This window comes from Pseudochaenichthys georgianus, chromosome 16 (assembly GCF_902827115.2).
Source record: "Pseudochaenichthys georgianus chromosome 16, fPseGeo1.2, whole genome shotgun sequence".
In the NCBI taxonomy this organism is placed as follows: domain Eukaryota; kingdom Metazoa; phylum Chordata; class Actinopteri; order Perciformes; family Channichthyidae; genus Pseudochaenichthys; species Pseudochaenichthys georgianus.
Genome location: NC_047518.2, coordinates 27787286 through 27806136, shown reverse-complemented (window position 1 = coordinate 27806136; position 18851 = coordinate 27787286). Strand labels below are relative to the sequence as shown.

General features: G+C 43.1%; 2 protein-coding genes across 2 annotated transcripts; one reads left to right on the top strand and one right to left on the bottom strand.

Annotated features, from left to right (window-relative positions):
- Positions 1-129: 129 nt before the first annotated feature.
- On the bottom strand, positions 130-14587 carry tmem67 (transmembrane protein 67). Its single transcript, XM_034102713.1, has 28 exons — positions 14364-14587; positions 13233-13321; positions 13013-13103; positions 12779-12878; positions 12125-12188; positions 11938-12009; positions 11783-11845; positions 11302-11456; positions 11066-11174; positions 10863-10949; positions 10335-10400; positions 10088-10241; positions 9744-9864; positions 9535-9640; positions 9088-9144; positions 8879-8977; positions 8196-8294; positions 3032-3118; positions 2829-2928; positions 2594-2733; positions 2356-2496; positions 1559-1639; positions 1347-1463; positions 1125-1241; positions 924-1031; positions 651-753; positions 416-558; positions 130-333 (listed from the first exon to the last, which is right to left on the bottom strand). The coding sequence occupies exons 1-28, from the start codon at positions 14569-14571 to the stop codon at positions 253-255; spliced, it is 2958 nt and encodes a 985-aa protein (XP_033958604.1). The 5' UTR covers positions 14572-14587; the 3' UTR covers positions 130-252.
- Positions 14588-15654: 1067 nt separating this feature from the next.
- rbm12ba (RNA binding motif protein 12Ba) lies at positions 15655-17919 on the top strand. Its single transcript, XM_034102714.1, has 2 exons — positions 15655-15815; positions 15985-17919. The coding sequence occupies exon 2, from the start codon at positions 16010-16012 to the stop codon at positions 17678-17680; it is 1671 nt and encodes a 556-aa protein (XP_033958605.1). The 5' UTR covers positions 15655-15815; positions 15985-16009; the 3' UTR covers positions 17681-17919.
- The last annotated feature ends 932 nt before the right edge of the window (positions 17920-18851 follow it).

Genomic DNA, 18851 nt, shown 5'->3' with positions numbered 1-18851 from the left:
GAAAATATGAAAAATCTATTTTAATAAAATTATCTTAAAACAAGACGATCTTCGTATCAAAACCCCTTCATCAATAAAAACATTGACATTTTTACAAAAAACTATGATATTTACATCAAGAAGCAGCAGTGAAAATACAGTATATTCAAAGAAAAGTACAAAAAAAGAGCTGCACAAGCTGTGAACAGTAAACATTGTCGAGAGGAATGCCACTAAACAACACTGACACTACCAATCACTTAGCTGGTCATTTCATATCAAAAATCTCTCATCCACCAGAGTCTTGTTGACGAGGTTCTTCCTTCCCAGAGTGTTACGGATCAAGCGAAATATCTGTAAATAATGAAATGCTGTTGAATATATGTTCATTTAAACGCATTGAAGGTATCATAATCAATATACTCCTAATACTTACTATTTGCTGTACGCATGTAAGCACAGCTGCAAGCACAAAGCTCTGAGACGCGAGATCAACAACACAGAAAAACAAAGTGTCGAAAATGAGCAGCGTAGCCTCATTTCCATAAAACAGTACGTCACTGAAAGTGTGGGCCTCATCTGCGGGGAGAAAATCAAACAGACCTTAAATACACATAAATGCGCTTATAAACAAACAGAAATGTACAGCATACCTGGGCTGAGGTCATTACCATTGTAAAAGATGCTTTTTTCACTCGGTTCGAGGAACTCCATCCCTATGACCCTCTCAAACATCAGCTTGTCTCTCACTATATAGTCCATGTCAGGATGTGCCTGAGGGAAATAACTCAATGTTAGAAACAGAACAATCTCGCCTCCACATGACATTTTTCAATTAATGTAAACAACTTGTTTACTTTACAATGTAACAAATAAATTATACAATCATACTATGCTGGGTTCAATGTGCTTGTGTGAATTAACGAGCGTGCGTTTCTACTGACATGGTCTATAACGGATCCCAGGAAGTGGTTCATGGTCTGGTATCCTCGGGCCCTCTGCTCAAACTGGTTAGCTGAGGATGTGTCCATCAGCCGCGATGGCCCGTTCCTCTGCAGCACAGGAGTCAAGCAACCATTAAAATCGGAAACCAGGAAGCTCATTTTTTTCTTTGTTCAGATCAACACAACAGCGAAAGCACACACCCTGCCGATCTGCTCCCGTATCCTGTCATACTGCAGTCGCAGGCGGTTGGTGAGAGACACCTGAAAGGTCTGGGTGTCTGAGTTGGGCAGTAAACCTCTCTGACCACACAAGGACTCCTTTAGTCAGAAAAGGAAGAAAGAGAATGGATTAAATGTGAGATCAACAATGTCATAAATATGCTAGAGCTTCTAACACATCACGTAATCTGTTGGAGTACATACAGATTCTCTATTCAAATTGTTGTTCATTTCCTCCATGTTTGTGTCTGCATGCCCATGTACTGATCGCCCGTGAATGTAGTAGCCAAAACAACGGTGAGATAGCAGCAACACGGAAATCTAATTAGAAAACACGGACAAATATGATTTACACTTAAAAAAACAATTCAGGACATATCAATTGTTTAAAATGTTGTATAAACATTGATACTTACATTACTGATGGAGCAGAGATCAACAAACTGACGGATTTTGTCCTCTATAAAGTGCTCATGAAACACAGTGAAGAAAATAACCTGTGGGGATAAATAATTTTCTTTTAATGGAACTTTCCAAAATGTTACTGTTTACAGCAGAGGTGGGAGTAAGTCATACATTTACAAGTCTCAAGTGTTCACTGTGGTGAGAGTCAAGCAAGTCAAGTCATGCGAAATTCTGATGAATAACTCCAGTTTCCGCATTTATTTCCGGATACTGTGAGAGTCACGGACATTAATTCAGAGATCAAGGCAGACTGATTTACACACTCACGTGTTTTGCCGATCCGGTGCTTAAACAAATAGCTTTACACCCCTAGCTGAAATGTCCCTAAAATGAAATCCAGTTCTAAATATATCTCAAATAATGTATGCACTGTCATTTCCCCACATAAACATAACAGTCTGCAATGAAACGGTTGTCTCCTGTGTGCTCCACTTCCTCCATGGCGCACCGGTAACCGTTGTTTTTCATTGCCCTCCGTACAATACAAAAAAAAATGCAAATATTTAATTTTAGTTAGAGTCATCTGTCTCAAGTCAAGTCAAGTCTCAAGTCATGAATACCAAGTCAAAGTCAAGTCGAGTCTTTTATCAATGTTAGTCAAGCAAGTCTCAAGTACAAAAGTATGCGACTCGAGTCCCCCATCTCTGGTTTACAGTACTCCCCTCAATTCTTAAGAAAGACAAGCAGAGGTGAGAAATCAAAGGGCAGGTGACAGCAAAGAGAGGAGAATGACTGGTGGACGTGTTACCTGCAGAAATCCGATGCAGAGCCACAGTGTGGATGACAGACCGTAGCGCAGCATGATGCTGTATGAGGGGGTGTACTCCTGAGAGGAGCGCTGTAAAATTGGCCAGGGGTCCCTCAGGGCGAGGTTGGAGAACCCTAGCACCTGAACATTACAATATATGTTAGCAATGTGATCAATGAGGAACCGTTAAATAACAAAAACTGAAAGAACTGATTGGATGTGTTGTTGAAAGATGTACTTCAAGAAAGAAGAGCACGGCCATGATCTGAAAAGTGGGGCTGATCTTGCGAATGGTCTGGATCTCGTTCCATTCATTGGCCACAAAGTAGGTCCTCCAGATGCTGACAGGAGAGGGGTTACGTTTCGGCTCACCAGCAGCTGAAACAACAGAGAATATGTTGATGGAATAAAATAAAAAAATAAAATATGATTTCTTGTTAAGACTTTAAGATATAATCTCAATTTGTTCGTACCTTGAACAGTTCTGTTAGCTTTGCATCGTGGCCTCTCCCAGTCAATAAAGAAAACATCAATGGACACCTGCATGAACAGCTTGTGGAGAAACTGGACAGCCTGGATATAAATACACAAAACAATATTTTTTATTTCCTTACAGAGGCACACAATCTAGCTTTCAAAAAGACACAAGTTGACATATGTTTAGTAAGTGACTAACCTTGAGAGCAAAGGCACAACCAACGTAGGTCACAAACTGTTCCTCCTGAGCAGGTAGTGGTAAGAGCACTGACACAAACTGTTGAGCCTAAACACAAACACAGAGACAAATGAATCCAGGGTATATGCAGGAATCCTGAAGTCAAATGTAATACCTTTTAAGACCTTTATTAAGACCCTTTCCATACATTTTAAGAACTCATCGCCACTTGGAGTTCTATTTCGTCCCTACTGACCGCCAGAGGCGGTGCTTTAGCACTCGATATGTCCATCGCACGCATGTGCAGTTCAAGTACCTAGTGGTAGTGGTGGTCTAATGGATAGTGAGGTGGGCTGAAGATCGGAAGGTTGTGAGTTCAAATCCCGCCAGGAACACCACCACTAGTGTACCCTTGAGTAAGGCACTTAGCCCTTAGTTACTCCAGGGAGAATGTCCCTGTAATCGGTAATTGTAAGTCGCTTTTCATAAAAGCGTCAGCTAAATGAAATGTAATGTAATGTAATAACAACAAAGTCACCTGTGACCCACGTGACGCCGGCGTCATTAGCGGATCGGCTCCTTTTCATCTTCTCGCTTCGTGAGAGTAACGCGGCTACATTCTTGTATCCTACAGCGTTCAGGTGTGAACCATGGTTTGAGCGTTTGATTTGAGGGATTTCTCTGCAAGCAGCTGGCCACGTGAAGCTTCGCGACTGACAGTCGGAGCTACGGGTTGTTAACGCGTCCTCTACCTGTGGCCAGCTGTGCGCTGTGCAGAGCCTGGACGGACAGGTTTGTGTCAACTTGTTGCTCGTGAAGGCTGTGTCCCCGCACCCTCTTCCAGCTAAATTGTCCTGATTGCTGTCTTATTTATTGTTTGGCTTAGACTTTCTGGTGATGACAGTGTTCCTGCTTCCTCTCCCATAAAGTTGCCCTTATTATGCTCTTTTGAAAGTTCTGCTTGTGGCGTTCTGCCCGAGCTATCATTAGCATTTGAGTTCCCAGCTTTTGCTGCGTCTCTCATTCAATTTAGTATGGAAAGACCAGGGTCAGGGGCGGCGGGTACAGTAGGCTAGGGAAGGCTAAGCCTTCCCAAATATTTGTGTCACTGCATCCTGGTAAAATAAAAATATAATGTATAATGTTTGTGTCTTTGACATTAGCGCTGCTATGCAGCCACCAGTAAACTGTACTACTACGAAGCCAGTTCAACAGACCCTGGATATGTTTGAGTTATCCTAATCCTAATCCTAACAAACGAGCGGTCCTATGACGCTGGTTATCAACTCGGTAAATCAAGCCAGGGTTTCTCTCTCCAGCTGAGAGCGTGTTCACGCGAAAGGGGCGGGGTTAGCAACATTTGACCAATCACAAACAGAGACAAGTGTACTGACAGCGCAGCGTCATACTTCATTAATGAAAAGTAAACTAATATTAGACAAATATGAACTTTAAACATCTATGACTTAAACATATAATCCAGGAAACCACATAGCCACCTGCGAGGTGAATATATAACAACTGGTTAAAAATAAAAATAAACTACCGAGTGTTTGAAAGCGTACAACAGTTTTATGATATCACTGCCCGTCTAAGACACGAGTGGATCTGACTTTAATTACATTTGAGTTGAGTGTTTCGTCAACTTAATGTGTTGCTTAAAATAATACTTCTGCATACAGTGTGTGACACTGTAAGTGTTGCACAGCCAGATACGGCTCGAGAAGCTGACTATATGATTATATGATCGATGATCTGATTGATGATGTGATATCAGTGTGATATGAATGATAAGTGCGACACGTCGGCGTCTTCTCTGCATACGGCAGTTTAAACTGTATTTCCTTTATCCTGTAATATGACTTGATAGATTTAAACTCCACACACAGAGCTCTGATTGGTCAGCAGGCGGTGCTTTCAACTTTTCTATAGACGCCGGGGGCGGGCAGCGTCAGGTAAAAAAAAGTTATTTAGCCTTCCCAAACCTGAGCCTCACGCGCCGCCTATGCCTAGGGTGCCATATTTTGCCCGTTTTTTGTGAGTAAGGTAAGTACTGGCCATAGTTACTACTGTAACGGTCCTAGGCCATGTAAGCACTGGCCATGGTTACTAGTGTGACCATGGTTACTACATGGTTACTACTGTGACCATGGCCTACGGTTCTATGCGGGCTGTTCTATTCCATAGAAGCTAATTATCTGGTTTTAACATTTGTGTTTTGACTTGGTCGCTTGATTGTTAGCAGCAGCCGCTTGGCTAACACCTTGCATATACTGTTAAGCTTAATTATTTAACTCAGCCGGTGAGGGCAGTGCTCTCGCTCTCGGTAACATACGGTTTTGATTGCAGTAGCCGCTATATCGTTGTATTTACTGCTCCAAGTACTAGACTCCTAGCACTAAGGTGAGTAGATGCAGAGAACAATCTTCACTGTGTGTGCTGTGTGCTCTGCATGTGTGGCCATTGAAGAGGATTTTATCCTCCCAATATTATATTATCTTGTGTGCAGCCGTTTGGCTGACACTTTTAAGCACCGGACACGGTTACTACTGTAACCATGGCCTACGGTTCTATGCGGGCTGTTCTCTTTCTTAGAAGCTAATTATCTGGTCTTAACATTTGTGTTTTGACTTGGTTGCTTGATTGTTAGCAGCAGCCGCTTGGCTAACACCTTGCATGTACTGTTGAGCTTAATTATTTAACTCAGCTGGTGAGGGCAGTGCTCTCGCTCCCGTTCCCGGTAACGTATGGTTTCTTTTGATTGTAGTAGCGCTATATCGTTGTATTTACTGTAACTACGGTTCTAAGCCGTGTAAGTACTGGCCATGGTTACTGCTGTAACTACGGCTCTGTGATGTTCTCTTCTTTAGAAGCTAGTTATCTGGTCTTAAACATTTGTGTTATTTGACTTGATCTCGCTTGATTGTTAGCAGCAGCCGCTTGACTAACATCTTGCATGTTTTGTTAAAGCTTCTTTATTTAAACTCTCGCTCCAGCTCCCTGTAACGTATTGCTCTGATTGTTAGAAGCGGCCGCTTGGCTAACATCTGGCGTGTTCTGTTGAGCTTCATTGTTTAACTCATCCAGTGAAGGCAGTGTTTTTCACCCCCGCTCCTGGTAGACGTGCTGCTTGATTCTTAGCAGCAGCCGCCTGGCTAAGCTGCCCCGTTAAGCATCTTTATTTAATCCAGCTAGGTGAAGGCAGTTCTCTCGCTCCCTCTGCCAGTAACGTGGGTGTAGTTACATCCCTCTTTGTGTTTGGCGAGTAGGAGCATTGCTCTACTCTTTCCGTTCAGCAGGTAGCTGGGGAAGGCTGTGTTCTCGCACCCGCTCCCGGTTACGCTGCATCTGGCTACCTACAGACTGGCTCATTCATGTAGTGTCTGTATGGCTTCTCTTGAGCCCGAGGACGGCCATGACCGCTGCCCCCCTCTGCCTTGGCCTCGAGCATTTGAGGGAGGTTCTCACGCAAAGCGCCTGCATGAGCTGTAGGTTCATGCCTCGGGCGCTCAGAGTGGCTAGAGTCGCAGAGGTGGTACCTCTCCTCGTCACAACTTCCTCCAGCTCAGACTGGCCGTTCCCGGCGACTTGATGGAGTGATGGCTATGGGTTCACCCCCCAGGTAGAGGGCTAGAATCAGGCTGTCCTCTAAGGTGGGTCGGTTAGCTGCCGTCATGGAGCAGACAAAGTCACTCCTGTTGGCCCTTCAGCCAGGGGCCGGTGTGGGGGCTACTAGCTTGCCGCCTGGCCCTCCTTCGGCTCTGCTTGAGGATGCCATGTCGCTAGCGGCTCCGGCTAAACCTCTTCTATGAAGGGGGGGGACGGGGCCCCGCTCACCCCCGAGGAGGCTTCCCACTCCTCTGCTCAGAGCTCTCTGCAGGGCACGGAGGACGCCTCCATGGCGGCCATTATTCGTGCGGTCCTGTACGCTTGCAGCTTTAGGTTCCGCAGGCCGACTCGGCTCAGGCTAGCGCCTTCTTCAGTCATAACGCTGGCCCTTTTCACTCCCACTGTTCCTCCTTTAGAGGAGTACCTGAGGGAGCTGTATAGACACCAGGGGCCTCTCCCACTCTGCTGCCATGCAGGATCCGGCGAGGGTGGGGCTGGGTCGCTTGTCTTCCATTGAACCTGCCATCGCCTCCCTGATTCTGGCTCTTCATGCCAGATGCCCTCGGCCTCAGTGCAGGGTCACAAACGAGCTGCTCTGTAGGGCCTATGACACAGCGGCACTCCCTCTCCCATCTGATACTGGCTGTCTCTACCTCTCTGCAGCAGGCTCCGGCTGAGCATTCTTTGCTGGGCGTCACTGTAAGCCTTTGCCCTAATGTCTAGGGAATGGGGACATTCCCTAGACAATAAGTTATGTCCTTATTGGTGCAGACTCGTCGCCAGGTTTCGCCTGCTCAGTCACCACTGTCGGAGACATGTCCTCCGTAGTGTGCCAGGGGAGCTGTTTGGGGCAGCTGCCCTGTAGGCACTGGAGCGTGCTGCCCAAGCTAGGCAGACCAGGCAGCAGCTCTCGGGTCTTCATAGGCCTGTGCCCACTCCCAGCAGGCCCAGGGGCCCCTCTTGCAGCCGCTTTCAGCCACCAGCTTACAGTGGTGGTCTGCGCAGGTCCCAGCGGCCCACTCAGTTCCTCCGGCCCTTGGGCAGACTGACGGCTGCCTCGGCCGTTGGGCCCTTAGGCCCACTGTCGTTGCACTCCATGCAGATGTGGCTGAACAGCCTTCACTTGGACGCCAAGTGGCACAGGCTCAGGAAAGTCAGGGTGTCGCAGCGTTGCCTCCACTCTCTGTCACGCTGGAGGGGCGGGGCCTATCTCCTGATGGGCGTGCCCATTGGCGCCATCCCATCCCGCCAGGAGACCGTCACCATAGGTGCATGTCTCTCAGGCTGGGGTGCAGTGCGGCAGGACAGGACCGTTCAGGGTCAGTTGTCTGCCCAGGAGGGTGCACGCCATGTCAACAGTGCTAGAGCTTCGGGCTGTGCAGCTTGCACTCACACACTTTCTACCCCAGCTGGGGGGCAAGAATGTGCGTGTTCCTTGGGACAGCATGTATGCTGTTGCCCCAGAAAATAAATAAAGTTTAAAGAAGGTCTCAGAGAAGAATTAAGATACTTGTATAAACTCAACAAAAGAAAGTATCAATCCTATAAAAGAAAGCCCCTAAGGACTTATACTAACCTTGTAAAAGATGAGCCAGTAAAGTCCGGTCCCCACGGTGACGGCAAAGAAAACATTGGCCAGATCTCCGGCATAAAAAATCAAAAACTTAAGCAGAGTCTGAGGGAGAAGGAGGGAGAGGCATACATTACCACCAATGCTGAGTTATTTTAAGTCGAGGCTAAAAACACTACTTTTTAGAGCTGCTTACCCACAAGCCTTTTAACTTGTTTTAGCACCTACCGTATTTACAATGTCGTTTTTAAACTATTTTGTATCTCATTAATGCATTGTTTTTATGAATCTGTTATTCCATTATGTTTATTTATTGTGTTCCTCTCTGTTGTCTTACTATTATGTGTTAATGATCATGTAAAGCACTTTGAATTGCCTCTGCGTCTGAAATGTGCTATATAAATAAAAGTACCTTACCAAGCTTTACACTAAAGTGTGGATTGACAAGGACATGTATTTGTGATGACCTTTTCTTGTTTGAATATAGAACAGAAAATACACTACAAACCAAAACATAACAGCTGTACTGCACACAAAGCGTTGAAACAGAAACGCAATTAAATAAATTGAGAAATATGATACAGTAAGTGGAAATACAGTTCCCATGCCTGCCCCAGTTCTGATATTCCTGGGCATGGAAGAGTGTGGGATAGGATTAAAAGAGTTATGACTTTTCAAAGATGCAGTACCTCTGCATCAATGAGCGGAGAGGCGATCCTCCTCTTCCAGCTAACTGTCTTCAGCAGAGAGTAGATAAGGGCCACACCAGCCATCACACCAATAGCGGTCTGTGCATACACAAAACCATCAGAGACACAGTTCATACCGTAACACATACTGTACACAAGAGCTTCTCCTTGTCATATTAGGCCATTTAACAATACGCGTTTGTACTCACATCTGTCTTTATGCGAGCCTCATTCTGATCCATCTCATACTCCACAGCAAAAGTTGTCTACAAACAGAATAATTTATTCAACATATAAAACAAAGGCTTGTTTCGGAGATTTAGTAGCAAAAACACAGAGAAATACAGCCGGGACCTATTGTTCTAGCATAGTACAGCAGTGTGCTAGCTGTCTTGGAGCATATCAGCAAGGACAGAACTCTATTTATCAGAGTGCACCTTCAGAGTTTCACATAAGAGAAGATTAGTCCGTGTGGCCACATCATCTCTTGTATTAATAACTGCTTGTACGAAGTAGCTGTATCAAAAGACAATCAAAATGTCCACCATATGAGACAAATTAAGAGACAGCAACTCATTAGCCATAAGGTTAATGTGCTAAACCTACAAAAAATTAGGATTGAAAACAGCAGCTATAGTTTGTGTGTGTTGACTCACAGTCACAGTTTGTGCATTGATATCGGTGATTTGAACGTCTCTGTAGGTCACAGTCATCAGAGGGGGGAATACCTGTCCGTCCTGGGTTCGGGGAACCAGCTGGAAGCTACCAAACACACGGTTGATTAAAACCACTTCTCAAACAGTTACAAATAAAAGCTTTGACTATTTTTCTTTTATATGAAGCTGAAGTATAAATTGGCGCCAACCTTATTTTGACACTGCTGGCTACACGGATGACTTTGGGCAGGGAACTGGTGCTCTTCTCTCTTCCACTCAGCGTATCGACAACAAACATGCGTCGAGACAGGTACCAGTTCTTCATGCTCTCTGCAAAATGGCAATATTAAAAGCACTGTATACACACACACACACACACACACACACACACACACACACACACACACACACACACACACACACACACACACACACGCACACACACACACACACACACACACACACACACACACACACACACACACACACACACACACACACACACACACACACACACACACACACACACTTCAAACAGAAGTTAGAATTCCACCTTGGTTGATTAGGCGCCCATTGTATTGCTGGTTATAGACCAGTGTAGGCAGGGGGAGAAGTTTTCTGTTCTCGCCTCCACCAAGATCCAAAAACACATCATAGAACAACGGCTCCGGGTGGGCGTCCAACAAGTCTGCTACTGAGAGATCACACTACACACACACACATTATATTATATTACAACTGGGCATTGCAAGATAGTTTGTGCACTGTACCTGAGATTGATTGAAAGAAAAGATACTCACACTCTCTTGGTAAGCAGTGCCAAAGCTGAAGGCTGCAGACTGTTTGGAAGTTGTTCCTGGACAAAGCTGAAAGAGCAGAAGAACAAAGGTGGAAAGGTGGAATTATCTATATACTATGTATGAAGCACAAAATGTTTTCGATCCAAAATGTATATGCTCAAGCTGTCATGAATGATTGATAGATGAAAGGAAATGTATGAACATGTGTAACCAACATGGCTGGGGAAAGGGTAACAAAGTATTTACCAGATACACCTAAATGAATATGCTTAACAAACATGCATGGAGTCAACTATAAGAAACGGCTTTTGTAATTCAGTTTCTGATCAACTCTTCTATATTGAGGGAAATCTCAACTGTGGAATCTCTTGAAGTCAGTCTTTTGAGAAGAATGACTTTCGGTTTCATTATTGGGCCAATGTTGTAAAACTAGGCAGTTCTATTAAATAAGTAACATATTAAAATAAGTAACACTTGTTTTGTGTTTTCAGGCATAAAATCCTTTTAATAAGTCATTTGCCATCTTACCTGGAGATTACCTGCTCCTACTTGTTCCCATCTGAGGAACTCTCCTCTGACATTATACACAGCAGCAAGCAGCCTAATGTCCGTGTTCTGTCGGACAAACAGAATGTGTCAGATGAACAAAACGGTTCACTGCTGAATTTGTAGAATCTTTAAGCATTGATTTCATTGTGATAACTGGAGAATGATTCAAGTTCATCACTGACCTTGTTTCTTCCTCTGAAACTGAACTTAATGGGAACAGGATCGGTCTGAAGCACTCGACCTGCCAGCCCAGGTTCGTCCCCGTAGTAAAGCCACGGCAGATTAACTCTCCTAGAGACGAAGTAACCAAAATGCAAAATAATTACAGTATATGGTTAGAAATCATGCTATTTAATCCATAAATTGTATAGATGGCACAACATATACACATACTGTGTGCCAAGATAGTGTTGATTACCAGTAAGAGATGTCTTGAGTTGAGCTTAAAGCAGCCCGAGATCTGAAGATGGTGTTAAAGAGGCCGCAGGCGTCGGTGGAGACGCTGCTGAAGGAATGCATGTTCATCACACACATGTTCCCAAGAGCCTGACATGCCGTCAAGTTGGAGAATACCTGTAACAATACACAAAAAGTTACGAAAATCCTCTTCTCATAAAAGTAAAATATCCGTATGAGATACAATCTGACAGCACAGAACATTTGTTCTAAAAGCTGTTTTAACAAAAGACAACACTTTCTGTATCCTTGTATTTACATGTGGACATTTATGAGATGCATTTTCGCATGAATTTTTTTATTTGAAAGGCTATGAATTGTCATAAATACCAACAGCTATCACAATTACAACAATTAAGCTACAACACCACATTGTAAATCATAGAATATTCTTGATGTCCGAACATAATGTTGGATCAGTAAAATAAAAAGTTAGAAGTTACAAGGCAGGCTGCTGACGAGGAGTACAGGTTTTTGACAAACCAGGCAGACTGGACACTGAACTTCTGCAAGGGGGAAAAAGCGGAAAACACAAATCAGATTGCATCAATATCAACAAAATTGAGCGAGCAAGTGTGAGAGGAAAGGGAAGACTCACCAGCTGAGCATAGTTGACGCTGGGATTCACATTAGTGGAGAGGCTGCCTGAAGGGAAACATAGTCCTCCTGCCTGCAAATTGCATACCAACCAGTGAAGATGCATTAATGAATGAGTCTGATACTGAATGGTGTGTGTATGGTGAGTCTGGAGGAGGGTGTGAGGGAAAAGGGTCAGCAGAACTCACCAGGACATTAGGAGGGTTACACACACAGGAAGAGTTAATGAAGGAATCCTGACATCTCTCACACCTGAAAAACAAAGTATAAAAACCTTACATACTTTACTATCAATCTTTACTTATCACACTAGGGGTGCTAGAGACAGGCAGTTAACACTCATATGCCATTTATCAGAACAAACCACTTGTGTGAAAGAGTTTTATCTGGCATTGTAATAATTATGAGGTTTTAAGGGTTAGTGCTTATGAGGGGCACAGAGGGATAAAGAAAGGGAAGATACAGCAAGACTATAGGTCTGCTGTGCAAGGGTGACACAGACTAGAATCAATATCCCTCAAAAGGGGATTGTTCCGTTTTCATTTAAAAAAAGTATCTAACATAATAACAGTTTTCTGTATTCTACATTTTAAAATCAATGATAAATCCCACGTCCAACCTTTTAAACTCAAATTGTAGCAGTGCTCGCCTCTTAAATTAGACTATTGTCCTATTGTAACTGCACATGCTTTAATGCATGAAATGTAATCAGTCTACAGGACAGTACAATACATGGATTTGCACTGACTAACTCAGATGCCTTGGACGACTTCTTGAGTGTGAATATGTATGAAACTGAATATACCAGTGTTTCGGTTGTGAGGTATTGGTGCTGTACATACTTGTCTCCACTGTAGTTTGGCACAGTCAAACCAGGGGTATTTCCATTACATATTTCACACATGGCCTCATCCAGAAGGTTTCCATTGGTATCTCTCTCCACTGAAAAACAACAGCCCATATTCAGCCTTTTTTTTACACAAAATGCTGCTAAATTTACAGCACGCACTTTTAGCATTTAAGACTTTGAGAAGCATGTTTGCTATTCATGACTGGTAGTTTCTATGGTGACTCACCCAGGATATTGCCTGGTGGGCACTGGCACTTCCCCTCATCACTGAGACTGCCGGGACAGCGGACACACCCAAACCCATCTGTAATTACTGCCTGTAATGAGATACAACTTGTCAACAAAGCAATATTACCAATGGGATTGCAATTGTGACGTGAAAGTGAGATGCATTATCGACAGTATAATGTGAGATTAACAGCAATTTCCAGGGGAATTGTACATACAGGTTTGTCAGTGGGACATTGCTGACATGTGATGGATGTCTTGTCGGTTATGAGAGTTTGGTAACCAGTTTTGCAAATGCAGCTCAGTCCTGCAAACGCAAGGAGAGAATTTATGCTGATTAGAGGAAACAGGGATTCGAATCAAATCAAATCAAGTTTTATTTATATAGCACATTTATAAACGATTTATGGTCTAGCCAAAGTGCTGTACATATAATAAAATTAGCCTACAGTAGAGACACTTTACACCAAATATTAGAGCACTGATTGTTCAGAATATCAATATGAGAAAAAACGACACCCTCTGTCCTTAGACCCTCACATCGTACAAGGAAAAACTTCCAGAGAAAACCCCACAGTTTAAGGGGTAACAATGGGAGAAACCTCAAGGAGAGCAACAGAGGAGGGATCCCTCTCCCAGGACGGACAGATGTGCAATAGATGCCGTATGTAAATCGAAGAGATAATACATTTTACAGCATATAGACCGAATGTTAGGAAATGCATGTGTCTGTAATAAGAAGATGAATCCACGAGGATGTCAGCTACAATCCTGAAGAGGGGTACGTTTTTAGATATTAGTTATTGTAATATTTAAGGTAATGGGCTCATGCCTCAATTCGAGGAAATACTTGCTATAAATCATGACTTATAATATAATCATTATGGAGTTGTACCTTTTGAGGAATTAGTTAAATAGAAAAAAAGACCTACACACATATAGAGTAATCATTAGATTATGGAAAATATTAACAGTACCACACATTTGATTTTTTTGTGTGATCTAAACTACTGTGAAGTATGTCCATAATAGATGACAAGACTTTAGATCAGTCAGAAAAAATGTTATCGTCTATCTCCTTAAATAAAGTCTTTCGGCACAGAGGCATTCATTCAAACGTCAAACTGTACATCCTGTTTGTAGGTGGATTTTCCCCATTTCCCCATCAATACTTTTATCTAAGCTAACTAGCCTTTTACTAGCTAACTGTTACCCAATTCATTGTGGATTTGTTGGGTCGTGGATGGCTGTTCGTGTCATTGTTAAAGTTAAATATGTTTGATAAACCACATGTTTTTCTTGGCATATGGTCAGTATGCTACATGAGTTGTTGTGTAATGGTAACCTACCTGTTGTGCTCCGGAGCTGATTTGAACCGCAGCTCACACACGAGAGACTTGAGATATCGAAAAATTCGTCCCCACTACAGTCTGAAGGAGACTTGAAAGGGATGACAAACTGCTGGCAATCAAAAACATCTATGTATACAGACAGAAATAATGTTATAATAGCCACTTTGTATCTGCTAACAACAGACGGTAGCGTCCCCGTCGCCATGGTAAACAACGGACCTTCTTTGGTTTTTCTTACCCACAATCCTATTCAGCATGCGTGATGACGTCGTGACCAGTTCACGTGTGCGTCACGTTCTTTGATAGAAGTGTCATGGTTGCCATGCGATACACTGAAAAGTCTCTCAAATGGTCTAACTGTTGATCTTAAACTTAGTGTGAAGAAACTATCTCCAGACAATCTCCAGATGCAAAACTGCCTCATCTAACACAGAAAGTCTCACATATACTTCAAATCTACAACCTTCAGTCTTACTTGAATCCAACAAAGCATGTTTTCTTCTGAGATACCGTCCTTCTGTGCAGTATCTTTATAGGTACATTTAATTTAAAAATATAGACTTTTTCTAAATGTGAAGCGTGACAAGGGCGTAGGAAAGAGAAATATGTGCACCACTTTACTAAGGCAAAAGTGGAAAAAATATGCATACAAAACAATACAGATTGTGTTAGTCATAATATGTAATGTTGTTGCTAAATAACCTTTATTTGCAGAAGGACATTTCTTTTAATTCTGTTGACTGGAAAGATGTTTTGGTTCACCACACATTGAGTTGTATGAGTTTTGGCAGGAAACGAAATGCTTTGCAGCTGCATCTTATTCACTTCCTCTGAAGTCTGGTATTATGTATGTGGTATTGTGTTTTTTTTTTTTTTTTTTTATAAATGTTGTTTAAGCTTAATGATCTCAAAGGTTGAGACTGAATCAGAAGGTGTAAATATGACATTTTCCCTCAGTGCGTGTGGATCATCGACTGTCACTGGCAGAGACAAAAGAGCTATGCAGAGAAAAGCAACCCATGGGGCTGGGTGTTATGATTTTAGTTGAACAGAAATAAACATTAATTTTTGACTGAAGAAAAACTTTTGTGCAGGTGAAATGCATATAAGATAATGTGATAATGTGTGGGGTTTCCTTTTTAGCTTTCTGTGTGCCTAACGTTAATCAATGTGTAAATCAAGTTCTGTTCTGATCTCACTCCAGTCCAGTAGGTGGCGGAAATGCGTCACATACAACAAGTATAAAAAGGGGAAAACCAAAACCAGGCTCAGACCAAAACCAGATTGACTGAGTGAATACACCACAGTCTTGAGCAACAGCGGGGGCGGTCGGATGGATACATAAAGAGAAGAGGAAGTGTTTCAGCAAGTAGTCGAGGCTAACATGAGAGAGGGCAACAGCAAAGCCCGCTAAGAAACAACTATTTACAGTCCATGGGCCCAGCTGTGGTGAGTAGTTGAGCTTTTCACGGAGACAGAAAAGTTTTCTACAATTCCCGGGCTTTATTTTCCTTTCAGTGGTGCGAACAACACACCACGTGTTTTCGTCATTGCCGAAATCTCAACAATTAGCTTTTGCATTTTTCTTTGTTTTCACCATTGTCGTCTTATTTTTCAGACACCATCTAACCTGGTGTGAAAAAATGATAATCCTGCGCTTGCAAGGTCTTGATGTGAAGGCAGGCACTAAAGATGTACGGAGGTTCTTCAAACGCTTTCACATACCTGACGGAGGAGTGTACATCGTGGGAGGAAGTCTGCAAGAAGCATTTATTGCATTTACTTTAGAAAAACATGCACAGCTTGCTTTGCGGTACTCCGGAAGGTTACTAAAAGGTTCTAAAGTTAGTCTACACATAAGCAGCATGGCAGAGCTTGAGAAAAAACTAAAATATTTGCTGAAGAGGAGGAAGCCCTCCCCCCCACAGCCTCCTGTGAAGAAACATCAGCCATGTTCAGATGCTAATGTGCTGCCTTCAAATGATATCCCTTTTGATGCCAACACTCTGCCAGAGCCTCTTCATCCAGATCCAGATACTTCAAATCTACAACCTTCAAATGCAGACTCACAAGACTTCAACGCTGCCTTTTTTCTTGGGATGTATACTATCATTCAAGGTCTCCAGTCAACCTGTCCAGGTGAAAACAACGAGGCAGAGCAAACAGTTGACTTTCCAAGAACTAACGGCACAGGAGTGGTTGATGAAATTATGTCACAAAAAAAGACACCAGACTTGGGGCCAGGCTACGTTAGGCTCTTTGGTCTGCCAGCCTCCACTAAAAAACAGGACATCTGCCAGTTTTTCCAAGGGTTGACAGTACAGGAAGCCATCGTGGATGTTGAGTTGGGACGTAGCCACGCATGCCTCGTGAAGTTTGCAAACACACAGGATGCATTTGATGCTCTTTACTTCAACCAGCAGTCCTTGGGCCCCATCTGTGTGGAGGTGCGTGCAGCAACTGAGAAGATGTGGACCAGTGCACTGCAGGAATGTGAAGCTGCTGTTAATGTTGGGGAGAGAGTAAAAACCAAGCAAAAGCCTCTCACGGAAAGTGCACACCACAGAAAAAAGAACATGTCTGCGCTGCAGCTCAAGAGGCAGTTTATCAACCAGTTGCCATCAAAATTGCCAAAAAAGCCAAGAGCTGACTGTGACTCCATCACTACCATATCGCCAGCTGTGGAGTACAACGTCATGGTAAACAATCTACACACAGGGATGACCAAGACTGAAATAAAAGAGTTGTTTGGATGTCCGAACATTGCACACACAAATGTATTACATCTGCTTGACAAGGAAGGCAACAGATCAGCTACAGCCTTCCTTATATTTGAATGCACTGAGGATTATGACTATGCAATGAATCTCAATGGCTGCCATGTGGGTTCGGATATCATTGAGGTCTCGTCAATCACTAAAAAGATGATGAAAGAGATGATGGCCAAAACCCTACCCAGAAGTCTTGAACTTTGTCCAAATACTGGACCCAAGGGGAAACGGAATCCACTTGTGCCGAGCAATACATCTGACCCAGCAGCTCAGACCTGCCTTTTCGTCAGAAACCTGCCTGCAGATGTCCAAGAAAGTCATATACAAATACTTTTCAGCACATTCAGACTTAAGAAGAATAATATAATTTTACTGCGTAACAGCAATGGGGAGAGTATTGGTGAGGCTCTGGTTCAGTTTAAATCTCCAAAACTTGCTTCACTGGCTCGCAGGCTCCATGGCCTGGAATTCCAGGGGACAACGCTACTTCTTACTTGCATTACCATGAAACAAATGGAGGACGTCTTGGCAAAAAACGTTTGAAGCAGTTAAACATTAATGCTCAAATGCAGACATTGTGGCTCAAGGCCATAACTAAGTTTGTTTCAACTGTTACTTTGCTTAACTACAGCAACATGTCGAGTTCTTACTTTTCAAATGTTTAAGAATGTCATTAGCTCTGAACATTCCATGTATTCTAAAATAAATGTTTTTTTTTACTGTTAATTCTGGGTGTTAACCTTTTTTACTCCTTTAAGGAGTTAATAAACTTTTTAAAGGTCCCATGACATGGCCATTTCTACTGATCATAATTCCATTGTTGACGTCTACTAGAATAGATTTACATTATTCAATGTTCCAAAATGACTGTTTCTCATACAGCATCTCGTATAGTATGTGTATTCACTCCCTGTCCTAAACGGCTTGTTGGAGCTCCTGCCCCCCCATGAGCCCACTGTGCTCTGATTGGTCAGCTCTCTTCTGATGAGTCCACCACCGTTACAGCGGAACATCAGTGATTGTGTTACAATGAGACCACCAGCAACCAGAAAATTACGCCAGTAATGACAAACATGAGAATGATGCGTGTTGGCAGGACGTTGCGGGGCACACTGCTGCGGACAGTTTGAGCTGGATTACTGGGGTCGTTTCCTGGTTGCTGCGAGACAGCGCGAAACTCAGGCTGTGTATCGCTGTCTCCGGCTGAGACATCTGGAGCCGCAGCTGAGACAAGATAAGGCTGGCTGTGTGTGAGGAGCTCCACGGATTGGTCCTTTTGTGTGTTAGAGTTTTACTCGCAACAGGGTGTACTTTGAGGGTTTGTGACTCTGCAGACCGTTTACATGCAGAAAGCGCTCTGGTTATATTTTTCTGGCTATACATATCTAAGAAAAGGATTTACTCGCAGCTTTAATGCTGCTGAAATGATAATGGGATGGAAATAAAAGATTAATGTAGTTAAGGAAAGCTTGAAGTCATTTGATATTCTCACTGAAACTAGACCAGTTGAAGACTTTTAGGACTACATTCAGAGACTATTTGAGCACTACCCATTATCTGTGCATAATTTTAAAAGATAGGATGGAGGATCAAGGAGTAAAGAGAAGATGCCATGAGGCTAAGGACAATAGGTCGGGTTTGAATCCCAGATATCTGAACACCCTGAAGATTGTGTTGTGAAAAAAGTTAGTTGGAATGAAACAAACACCTGTAA

Excerpts from the sequence above, each read along its gene's own strand:
- tmem67 (XM_034102713.1), bottom strand. The coding sequence starts at position 14,571 with ATGGCGACGGGGACGCTACCGTCTGTTGTTAGCAGATACAAAGTGGCT. Across the intron at positions 11,846-11,937 it reads GCGTCAACTATGCTCAGCTG|AAGTTCAGTGTCCAGTCTGC; the intron begins GTGAGTCTTCCC and ends TCCCCCTTGCAG. Across the intron at positions 8,295-8,878 it reads CTCCGCTCATTGATGCAGAG|ACTCTGCTTAAGTTTTTGAT; the intron begins GTACTGCATCTT and ends CTTCTCCCTCAG.
- rbm12ba (XM_034102714.1), top strand. The coding sequence starts at position 16,010 with ATGATAATCCTGCGCTTGCAAGGTCTTGATGTGAAGGCAGGCACTAAA.